The 12,461-nt window shown below is 34.8% G+C and overlaps 1 protein-coding gene across 1 annotated transcript in view; it reads right to left on the bottom strand.

Moving 5' to 3' along the window:
* Positions 1-1,024: 1,024 nt before the first annotated feature.
* The window catches only part of TMPRSS11D (transmembrane serine protease 11D), a 60,996-nt gene continuing 49,559 nt past the window's right edge, over positions 1,025-12,461 (bottom strand). The window contains exons 8-10 of the mRNA XM_005555187.4: positions 7,732-7,991; positions 6,158-6,300; positions 1,025-2,649 (exon numbers count right to left, since the gene is read on the bottom strand). Of these exons, the coding sequence (XP_005555244.2) occupies positions 2,488-2,649; positions 6,158-6,300; positions 7,732-7,991 (565 nt within the window). The 3' untranslated portion in view covers positions 1,025-2,487. The remainder of the gene's footprint in view (positions 2,650-6,157; positions 6,301-7,731; positions 7,992-12,461) is intronic.

The raw sequence follows: 12,461 nt of genomic DNA, 5'->3' as shown, positions 1-12,461 counted from the left end.
CATCCTTTATGTTATATTGCATAATGTTTTTCAACTTCACTATTCTCTGTGTGTCTTAAGGGAAAGTGTTATGTCTTATTTGTCTTTGTTTCTTTGGTTAGCAGAGAACGTCAAACATAGTAGGATTCAATACATTTATTAAAGGAACAGTTTACTCTCTGTAATTCAGACGTCCAATTAGTGCAATAAGTAGTCAACTGTTTGCTCTAAACTTTCTTGAATAATTCTCTTTTCATTAGTTCTGTTCACTATTTTAAATTCAGGAGGATTCAGTTTTAGTGCCAAATATTCACTTTGTTTGACATATTTTTTAATTGATTAGTATGTGTGCTTTTAAGAATTGATTAGTATGTATGCTGAACAGGATTTTCCCTGTTCAAAAACTCTTTCTACAACTGAATTAGGGTGCTAGAAAGTTTCTTCCAGAGCTCCCAGAATGATTTTTTAAGGACTGAAAGCATTTATAAATCACCACTCCTCTGTAACTACTCAAATTACTTTCATATAGCCACACATAGGTGTCAGAAAAATTGAATTTATCAGCACATAAAAAAAAGCTCTTAAAATAAATGCTCCCCTAGTTTTCAAATCTTTTCACAAAATATGCATATTTTGCTAAATAAGTTTTTATTGTTTTCAATAAATAATTGAATTTGCTCTATTTTCTGCTAAATAATAATCTCCTTTTATATAGCTTTTAATACATAAGAATAAACACACATATGTTTGCTATTATATGAGGGCAGCTGCGCACACAAACACACAAACATACTCAAGCACAAAGACTCCCTTCCCTTGAGGTTTACTCTAAATTACCAGTTCAATGTTGTCTTCACAGGGTGCAGCTGAGGAGTGTCAAGCTGGACGCTTGCCTCAATTATAGCTCTTGATTACAAGGTAGGAGAAAGTGCCAGGCCTTTACTAGAGTATACGTGGCAGTTCTTTCATTGCAGAACCAATTAAATAAATGCTTTTGAATTGTCCTTCAAAAGTCGTAACTTCCATAAATAATTAGGCAGAGAAATTATTTTAAAAGAATTTATTTGAAATAAAGTATAGCAAAGATGTCTTTGTACATTTCGCCAAGAGGTGGTTGCATTTTCAACTCCCCTTCCCTTAAAGCAGATGGCTTTAATGTAGGTATTTTCACAATTTTACATCAGGAAATGCAAGAAGTTTTCAGCAAATGTATGGAGCAGTCCTGACGTCCAGATGTAGGGAGTTAGCTTCTAGAAGGAGGAAGCCCTGATGCGTAGATGATCATGCATAGGCAAACTTTAGCTGCACTGGGAGCTCATAAAACTCAGGAATATTAATGATTCAGACTACATAGATTTTTGTGCCATTACATTTTAGTGGATTTAATTGACATTATATTCTTTGGTGGGGGAGGCATGTATATGAGAAGGGGAGAGAGAGAGAGAAAGAGAAAATGAGAGAGGAAGAGTGAAAAAGTTTTTTCTGTCTTCAAGATCATTCTACTGATATTAAGCTTTTAAACTTTTCCTTTGCAAACCAACTCTTCTCCCTCTTTAAACTTTCAATTCATTACTTAGATTTAGCATTTGAAGATCATTTTACTCTCAAAAATATAACTACCAGTGACAGGAAGTCTGTAGTGGGAAATTCTTGCTGATGATTAAATTTTTCATTCTTAAAAATATTATTATTTTGTTGTTAAAAGTACTATGTAGTTGTAAAGCACCCGAGAAGGTTGTGTAGGTATATTTCTTAACTTCTCTGTAAAGTAGATATAGTCTCTCCGTTAGGTAGATGAATGATATTTTTCATGGGTCATCATGAAAAATATCTACAATTATTTGGGTCTCAGTTGAGGAGTGAACTATTTTACCTTTTGCCTTAAATAGCTGAAAATTATCCACTAATTCCTATGGGAGCATGTTCGTACAGAATAATTAAGATTAGGTTATATATAGTACAACAGTTTCACATTTTTAATTTTAGGACTCATACTGACTATAAGATATTGAGTAACCAAATATTTTAAATACATATTATTTCTCTTGCCTCATATTGTTCTTTTTGTCCTGAATATTATTCCATCACTTTTTCCTTTGCATGTTTCCACATTTTGCTTGCTTCTCATCCTCAGCGAAACCCTCAGAGAAGACCCCATGACCCATTAGACCTGTGCAGATTCCCCTAGTATACATGCTCAAGGTTCCTGTTTTTCTCACTACTAGTATTTAGCACAACTGTAATGAAATTGTTCACTTTATAATTAGTTTAGTGTGTTTTTTCTGTTACACAGCCACAGTACTATGCAACATTCATATAGTTCTCTGGAGAAAATAGAAAACCTTTAATAATAAAGAAAGATTAAACAGTGTTTGTTAAACCATGTTTATGTAACAAGTTGTTAAATTAGGACATTTCCAGTTTCTTTTTCGGTTGAAATGTAAAGCTTTGGAATTTAAGACAGGCACACCCGTATGCAGACTTTGCAACAGGGATGCACTTGTTGCACTAGATCCCAGTTCGTTGCCTAATCCAGTCTCGGTAGGTTGTCACTCGGGTATACACTCCTGGCCTATCTGGCAGGCCACACTGATCTCCCCAGCTTACTATCCCCACAAGAAACCAAAGCCGCCGTGAGTCTTCCTGTACTAGGGGGCCACCAGAGTCACCCTGTAAAAAAACAGAATGACTTATTACTCAAGTACAAAGACAAACCCAAAATATTAAGGAGTTTATTTCTATGGCAGTCGAGGAAGGAGTCACATCCATTATATGAATAAAGTCAGCCTATTTCCTTTTGAAATATTATACCAAGTCGTGGAAAAATCACTGAAATCCTCAAAGTACCCGAGTTGTTCCTTCAGCAAGTCTGAGAAGATAACAAATACATCTTTCAGATTTCCCTCAGTCACTGCGTGGTTGCCTCCTACTCATCCAGGCTTTCTCTCCTTCAGGAAGACTTCTCTGAGCAACCTTTTTCCTTCCCACTCTCACCCTTTCCAGCTTTGGGCTCAATTGTTCTTCACTGTGTCCTTACATCTTGTGTGTGTCTCTGTCACTGCTCCACTACTTTATAAAAGCACATTTGTGCATTTGTGTGCCTATTTACACTTAATCCCATTGGTCAGTTTTTTGTTTGTTTGTTTTGTTTTGTTTTTGATATAGCAGCTGCATGCCTCTGAAACACTCACTTGCATTTATTATATTTGTTCAATGTCTGTTTTCCCAGATATACTGTAAGGTCCAACAGAAAGAAAACATACCTATTCTGTACACTGCTGAAACCGAAGCTTCTAGCCCTTAGGAGATGTTTGTTGAATGAATGAGTTTCTGGAAGTCTCACTTATCTTCCTAACCTTGGCACACTACATGGTGTCTGATGCATAGTATATCATCAAAAAGTCTTCTTTTGGTGAAGAAATATATATAGTCATAAGCAAAACACTCCTAATGAGATACTTACCACCCAGTCGTAATAATGAACCAACAAACCAACAAACATTTGTGCGCATAATAATCTAGTTGGGGAGACATATTGAGTATGTCTTACATTCTGGGTTTAAGTCCTCCACTTACCAGCTATGTGACCTTTGATAAGCTGGTGAATAGCTCTCTGTACCTCTGTTTCCTCTTATAATGTTTGTATGAGTTTAAAACTCAAAGCACTTTGAGTACAGCTTAGCATATTGTATAGTCAGTACTAATAAAAGTCAGCTATTATTACCAAGTGTGCTTCTAAATTAGTCAGCTATTCATTGGCTGCTCTTAGTAGCTAGCTCATCCATACCTGTTTAATTACTGGTCTAGATGGGGAGAAGAGTCAGTGTGTGAAGTGCCAGTATGCATGGCAAATACTTCGTGAAGCTGGTTGTCACCTGCTTCTTTTATATGACATATGCATGCTTCAGTTAACCAGTTCTCAGTACTTTCTATTACTGTTTTTGTAGTGCTTTTTCTATAGTGAGAAATTATTTTGCATGATGTCTGACCAAATGTGGGCAAGTAAATGTTAAAGCAAGAGGGACTTGTAATTTTTCCATATCTAGCCAGCTTCATTGCCTGACTGCAGACATTTGAATTTGTGTCCTGTCTTGTAGACCATAGGCTTGCTGAATGCAGGGATAGTATTGTTGTGCTAACATAATGTCTGGTGCATAGAAAGTAATTAATATAATTCCTTTGAATTAATGAATGTAAAAATGAACAAAAGAATGGACAAAACAAATAAGATCTTTTAAGTTCTTATGTAAAGTGCTGTGTTCTTTTTTTTTTTTTTTTTTTGAAGTGTGGACTATGCATTATAGTATTTCAGTTAAAAATCAGTGAGGCCTAGAGTGGAATACACATGGACAGTATCTTGATGAGTTATGGCTTGAACTGGGCTTGAAGGAAGAGAATAATTTGTATGCACCGAGTGACAGAAGGTAAGGCCATTATAAATGGGAAAATAATGAATAACACCCCTTTAAAACACATGCTTATTTTTAAGTCTTTTTTTTTTTTTTTTTTTTTTTTTTTTTTTTTGAGACTGAGTCTGGCTCTGTCGCCCAGGCTGGAGTGCAGTGGCCGGATCTCAGCTCACTGCAAGCTCCGCCTCCCGGGTTCACGCCATTCTCCTGCCTCAGCCTCCCGAGTAGCTGGGACCACAGGCGCCCGCCACTTCGCCCGGCTAGTTTTTTGTATTTTTTAGTAGAGATGGGGTTTCACCGTGTTAGCCAGGATAGTCTCGATCTCCTGACCTCGTGATCCGCCCGTCTCGGCCTCCCAAAGTGCTGGGATTACAGGCTTGAGCCACCGCGCCCGGCATTTTTAAGTCTTAATTAATGCTCTCAGTAGGTCTGGAGTTGTCAGTGTGGAGGTATGTTGCTTATTTGATTGATGGATTCTTTGGAAAGCTATCATGAAACTTGAGAATTTGTTGTTTCAGGGCTAGTAGTAACAGAGAAACAGGAAGGAGAGCAAGGAAGATTTCCTACTGCAGAGACATCTCCACCGAAAGGAGATAAAGGACTGGGTAATTAACAGTAACTTGACAATTGAAAAACAAATCTCCACCTACACACAACTTACAGTTGATAAAAATGTTTCATTTTGGGAAAAGTGCTCATGGATTGGAGGCTTTACCTAAAATGTGAGAACTACTTTTTATCCACTTTTTAAAGACCATGAGCACTAAATATGAAAGTCAGTGACCTTTTGATGTGAAGAATAATTCTTATCCTTCTGTATACAATTCACCCAGAAAAACAGCAACAAGTTCCTCAAGTAAACAGATCGATTTTTTAAAACTCCAGGCTAAAAGAATATTCCATTTCTGACACTACCTGTTCCTGTTACTATATGGAGTTGGATTTCAGATATGTGAACAAAACCTATTAAAAGACATAACCGCATCAATTATGTTTAGATAATTTAATTTAACATTTTAGAATTAAAATTTGATTTTAATCACTTTACAGTGAGAATTTCATATTTATTGTTTGTTTTTGTACATTTGGTTAAAAATTATGGGCTAGATCCAAATCTAATAGTTATTTCTTTTCTTTTTCATTTGTACTGTTTCATTATTGTAGGAGCTTTTGTGACTTAAATTACTAGGATTTTGTATAAAGTTTCTGTCTTCAAGGTGTCCAAAAATTATTATTTATCTCTTAAAATTCATTTACTATATATATTAATTTTATAATATAGTGATTAATTTTTTATTTAATCCTTCATAGCAGTTAAAAGGTTGAGGTTAAAGTTATTAACACCAGTGACCATGGTCTACATTAACAACAGTGAAATAGATGAGATTTCTTTGCTGCTTAAAATGTGCCTGACATATTTAGTCTTCATTTAATTTTTCTTAGTACGCAAAAAGTTAGGTGCTACTATGATTATCCCCAGCTTTTAGATAAAGTGACTTGGTAATGGAGGTTAAGGAATTCAAATCGAGATCTTTCTGATTCTTGGCTTTGGATGGTTAACTACTCTGTAATGTGGCCTCTCAGAGTGAATGCTTTCATGATAGATAAACTTCATAAAAATTTTTATTTATAAAATCTAGATTATAAATTTTAGAGGAACAGAACTGTGTATTGTAACTGTTCCCTTTATGTCTATCACATTATCACATACTAGGGAGTGCTCATACACTTCTTGGATGATGACATGGATAAGATTGTCTTGAGCTTACCTGACATGCATCCACTCCACCTTGAGGTACTCCAGCACATAGCATTCCGGGCAAGATGCCTCCATTATAACTATATGGTGCATTACATACATCATTACTTATTATTCTGACTTGTGCTTGCCTTAGCTCTGAAACTGTGGAGCCTGTTTGGTATAAAAGCAGGAAAAAAATGGACTTCAAGATATGTACATTATTGATCCTATAATAAATTTGAGAAGAAATAAGTGTACTCCAAACATTATTTCATATTTAACAGTGAAGGCTCCTAAAGATTTACTCTGGAGTTTCTTTGCAGCAAAAATTCTCCAACTAGATGAAGATAACCCCTTTTGCAGATCAGTTTTTTTTTTTTTTGCTTTAGTTTTGTGACACAATGCCCCTTAAACCTTTAGAGAAAACAAATTTGCTATCTTAAAATTGACTAAAAGAATTTAAATTATCCACTGACAGACTTTGGATTGGAAGATTACATATTGAATAACCTTTAACCTAGCAGCAAAAGAGAAACCAGCCTAGGTTCAAGGCTAAAGAACTAGTCTATTTTATATTGATGTACTCTCAGAATGACACCACCAGTTTTTCATGACTGGTGCAAATTTTATTTATTACACCAAATTACTTCGGGCCACAAAAACACAATAGAACATGTTCTAGAACTATTAAGGCTTTGTATTATTCCTTGGAGAGACAATCTACAACATGGGTAAAAGCCCAGGGAAATTGTCAATGCTACCCTTCAACTCCTTTGCTGATACTCTTACTTTCTCTTTGGTTCTAGTAGCTCTTGTGCATTGTCCTCATTTTAGTTTCCATTGTATTCATTCAATAAACAAATATAAACAATGCTTATGTACAGATCGAGTCTTTGCATAGAGGCAGGATTTATTTTATCCTAGAATACTTCAAAGGGCAATTACTACTTTGAGAATTATTAAGGCCTCATAGAATGTCTAATCTAAATACTCCCATTGCTTTGGAAGGCCAAGGCAGGAGGATGACTTGAGGGCAGGAATTCGAGACCAGCCTGAGCAACATAGCAAGAACCTGTTTCTAGAAAAAAAAAAAAAAAAAAAAAAAAAAAAAAAAAAAAAAGCTGGCTATGGTGGTACACACTTATTTATAGTTCCAGCTACTTGGGAGGCTGAAGCAAGAGGATTTCTTAAGACCAGAGTTTGAGGCTGCAGTAAGCCATGATTGCGCCACTGCACTCCAGTCTGAGAGAGTCTTTGTCTCTAAAAAACAAGCAAACAAACAAACAAAATCTTTCTTATTGTTTATAGGGAAGCTGTTTGAATCTTATAGAATCTCCGTATTATTAAATAACTCATGTTCTTCATAACTTTGTTTTACATTTTCCTTTTACTATATTTGAGAATTCTCCATAGTTCCTGGGCATTGCTTTGCTTTGCTAAGGAAACTCAGGGGTAGCCAGAGCTTGGTCTGAACAGAATATAGAATGATTCTGTCTGTAGAAGAATAGAAACACCTATTCCAGGCATTTCCTAATTTAAAAAAATTACATAATAGCAAATGTAAGACATTTCTATTGTTAATTTTTTTTCTGAGACACTTACCGGCATATTCTTGAGCACCCCATCCTGTTACATAAGCAGTAGAGCCAAGTGGAATATTCTGGGTAGCAGCTGGGAGACACACACTATGGATGTCTCTGGTAAAGGTGACACTGTTCTCAAGTCTCACAAGTGCAATGTCATTTTCATGAGTTGCAGATATATAATTGTTATGAATTAAAATACTTCTTACTCTCATTCTTAGTCTAGGATTTGTTGTGGAAATACCAAAGGTGGCAATCCATTCACGAGGATTGGAGTTGCTAAAACATTATGAAAACATGTTATATGAGTAGGGAATTTGTGAACATTTCAGATATATAAATTTGTCTTAGCCATCCTGTACCACTATCCAGAAACTATTGGATCCACATCTCTTTGTTATATATTCCTGCATTATAAGCTGGCAAGTGAGTTTAATTCTTCACTGGCAGAATACATGGTCACTTGTCTAAAGAAATGGAGAAGATTTTAGAAAACATATCTTGGGGTGATCTTGGTGTTTTTCTACTCCAATGAAGTTATGCTGATACGTTAATGATAAGTAGCATAACACAAATATCTTTGATTTCTCTTTTGTCCATACCTCCCTTCCCATTTAAGCAACTAAGAAGCCTGAAATAATAAACATTTTAGATTTAACTAATTTCTTTCAATTCCTATCTTTTCCTTTAGCCAGGAGCACCATTTAAATAGTAGTGATGACAAGGGGCATTCTTATCTTATTACTGGATGAATAATTTTTCTGCACTAAGTCTGATAATGGTTGAAGATCTTGGTGTGTGTGTGCATATATATACATATGTACGTATGGAGTCTCCAAAAGTTCATGAAAAATGTATATTATAAACAAATTATGCATGGATTTCAAAAATTTTTGCATGCAAATAGACTTATACTAACTTGTTATACTGAACAGGATCAGTTTGAGGCACTAAGAGGACTAAGACATGAATTTGAAAAGAGCTCTTATCAAAGCAACATGAATGCTGCTAAAACTGAAGCAAAAAAACATCAAATTTATGATGAAACTGGAAGAATGGTGAAATTATTTACGCCTTACAAAAAGTTTATGGGGACAACGTCTCCCCCAGTCATCAGTTTATGAATGGATAATTTGTTTTAAGAAAGAAAGAGATGTGGTTGAGGGTGAAGTCCGCATCAACAGATCATCCACATCAATTTGCTAGGAAAAATTTCATCTTCTTCATGTCTAAATTAAAGAGGACCAACAATTAACAGTGAGAAACAATAGACAACACCATAGACATCTCAACTGGTTCAGCTTATACATTTCTGACTGAAAAACTAAAGTTGAGCAAACTTTCTACTTGATGGATGCCAAAACTGTTTTGCCCAGATCAGCTGTACACAAGGTCAGAGCTTCCAGTAGAAATTTTAAACATTTCAGATCAAGATTCTGAAGTATTTCTTTGAAGAATTATAACAGAAGATGAAACATGGCTTTAGCAATACAATCTTGAAGACAAAGCACCATCAAAGCAATGGCTACTAAGAGGTAGAAGTGGTCCAGTCAAAGCAAAACCAGACTAGTCAAGAACAAAAGTCATGACAACAGATTTTTGGGATGCTGAAGGCATTTTGCTTGTTGACCTTCTAAAGGGTCAATGAAAACTAACATCTTCTTCTTATGAGAGTAAGAAAGTTAGCCAAAGCTTTACTAGAAAAAGTGTCCAGGAAAGCTCCACCAGAGTTCTTCTCCACCACAACCATGCTCATGCTCATTCCTCTCATCAAATAAGGTTAGTTTTATGAAAGTTTCAGTAAGAAATCACTAGGCATACACCTTTCAGTTCTGATTTGACTCCTTCTGATTTATTTTTGTTTCCTAATCTTAAAACAATCTTTAAAGGGCACCTGTTTTTCTTCAATAAGTACTGTAAAAAGGTAATGTAAAAAAGACTGCATTGACATAGTTAAATTCTCAGGACCCTCAGTTCTTTAGGGATGGACTGTATGGCTGGTATTATTGCTTACAAAAGTGTCTTGAACTTGATGGAGCTTATGTTGAGAAATAAAGTTTATAATTTTTTATTTTATCTTTTAATTTTATTTTCCATAAACTTATTGAACTCCCCTCATATATATGTATATGTGTGTGTATACAAGTATATGTGCGTCTATATACATAGAGGAAGACAGAGATAGAACAGTAGCGTGAAAAAAAAAAGGACATTACCTTTGTGACCTAGGAATAGGGACTTTTTGGCTAAACAACAAAAACACAAACTAAAAGATAAAAAAAGAATGAATTCTATTAAATCAAAATGAGATATACTGTATCTAAATTTACCAGATGAATGAGAAACCATGGGAAAAGATTGGTAATGTTTACTATCTAAAATTTGTGTAGAATATATTTTAAAAGTCTGTAAACCAGTAATAAATAAACAGTAAAACCATTATAAAATAGGCAAAGAATATCAATGGCAGTTCATGGTAGGGGAAATCAAAACAGCTCTTAGATATATGAAAAGATACTCAAACTAGGAATCTGAGAAATTAAAATTATAAAAATGAGCATCTTATGTACATTTAAAAGACTGATAAAACTTAAACAAAAGAATAATACTAAATGTTGATGTGGAGGGAAATTGGACCTCTTTTGCATTACTGGTAAAGATTTAAGTACCCAGAGAGTATTCTGGTATATTTTACAGCCTGCTTGTGTGCTTCTGAAATTACTGGAGGTTTACAGAAAGATAAGCACAAATATTTTGTGTGTGCTCTTTGTGGCAATGGGAAGGTAGGTCATGCAACCTAATTGGATGAAGGAAATATGGTGACTGCATACCGTGGGGTGCTATGCAGCAGTGCTTCAGATGAAAATTCCAAGGATTGAGTGAAAACGGTAAGAAACAATGTTAGACTTTTACACAATGCTACTTATTTAAATTAAATACATATACATACCAAAAAGCACTATAGGTTTTGTAGGTGCATGCATGTACTTTTAAGACATGTATATTTCGAACATATTAGTATGAGGCATATGGGCAGAAGGAGGGCAGTGGAAGTGAAATCCAGGGATGACAGGAGGAAAAAAAAAATAAAATGAGAGAAATGCCTTGTACAGACTGATGAAAATAAGGATCTGTGATTTGGAGGGCTGATTAACTTAACATTGTTCCTAAGGGTTGAGTAAAAACAAAATGTAACCAAATAATACCAATTTAGGAGTTTTATGGAGATTAGATAGTGAAGTTAATACAGAAAATAAAAATTCTATGACCTGAAATACTTTTATAAAACACAGTAGTTTGTGTAAGAGTGAACCTGAGTTAAAAATTTTGAAGAAAAAAACATTAGAAAACAAACCCATGATTGTTTTTATATTCAACTTCCTTTGCTCGGAGTCTTTACAGTGAAAGTTCTGAAGAGACTCTTCTTTCTTTCCTTCCTTTTCTCTCTTCCCTCCCTCTCTTCCTCCTACTTGTTTATTTTCCTCCTTTTCTTCTTTCCAGCTAGTGAATTAGAGCATCGTTTTGGAACCAGTCACATTTATATTTAAATCTTGGCTATGCCACATATTAAAAGTGTTATTTATGACAAGTTAATTAATAGCTCTGGGGTTTATTTACATATGAAATGTGATTGGTGATACCTTCTCACACAATTTTTAAGCATTAATGAGAAATGTATTATGTCAAGTATAGTGTTTGGCACAAAGTGAACTTTCATGAAGGTAGCTATTATTTTCATTAATTATAGTTCAAGAAGCCATTGTTAAGTGTCTACTTTGTATAAGGAATAATATGAGTCTCCAGGAATAAAAATAAAAGTAATTATGATCTCTTTCCTTGAGGAACTCCACACTAGTGAAGGAAACTGACAAGAGGTAAGTCAAATATCACAAATCATGAGGACAACTGTTAAAGGCAGATAAACAAATTTCTGTGGAACTCAATGTAGAGGAAAGAGAGTATCAGGGAAAGCTACATAGAAGAGGTGATAATTCGATAATCCTCTATGATAACACCTCATCACTTCTATGTACTTCGATGTAAGGCTGGTTGTGCCCCAAACAAATGCTCACTGATGGTTCTCAGTGACAATCAGGTCTTTAGGGAAGGACCCAATACAAGGTTCACGCAGTTTGTTAGCTTTAGTGGATCAATCATGGTAATGAATAGAAGGATGTGGGGTGGCAAAATTCAAAGTTCCATGGATTCCTTTGGTCATCATTGGTGATGTTTATAACTGTGGCTTTCATTATAGTGATATCATTTACTTAGTTTTTGGTGGTTGGGCCTGAATAGGGCTTAGAATCCAGTAAGGTTTCTATTCCATTCTTGGTTATGCTAATTGCCTGATAAGTCCAGGTATTTGAATTCCTGGTTCCCACATTCAAGAGTATGATTGAAATCAGTGCGTGTCATTTCTGCTTTTTGACCTTTCAAGTGGCAATGAAGATTGAAATGTTTTTGTGAATTTTGTCTCTTGGGTTATTTGGGATGTAGTAATAAATTTGCCAATCTATATCAGAAAACTGGTAATTCTGGAAGTATCTTTTGAAATTTCAAATGTGTTCACTGCATATAAAAATATTGTTATAAAATTACTATAAGAAAAATTCAAAATAATTTGGGATTTCCTAAAACTTTAGTTCAGAAACGACCCTCGTCTTTTAAACCTTTATTCCTTCTAAATTTAACAAATACTTTTGTAACAGGCACTGTACCATGAAGTAGTGCCTATAAATCTGAAAAAGA

The sequence above is a fragment of the Macaca fascicularis genome, chromosome 5, assembly GCF_037993035.2.
Source record: "Macaca fascicularis isolate 582-1 chromosome 5, T2T-MFA8v1.1".
In the NCBI taxonomy this organism is placed as follows: domain Eukaryota; kingdom Metazoa; phylum Chordata; class Mammalia; order Primates; family Cercopithecidae; genus Macaca; species Macaca fascicularis.
The sequence above is the reverse complement of the archived record's forward strand: the minus strand, read 5'-3'. Positions and strand labels throughout refer to the sequence as shown.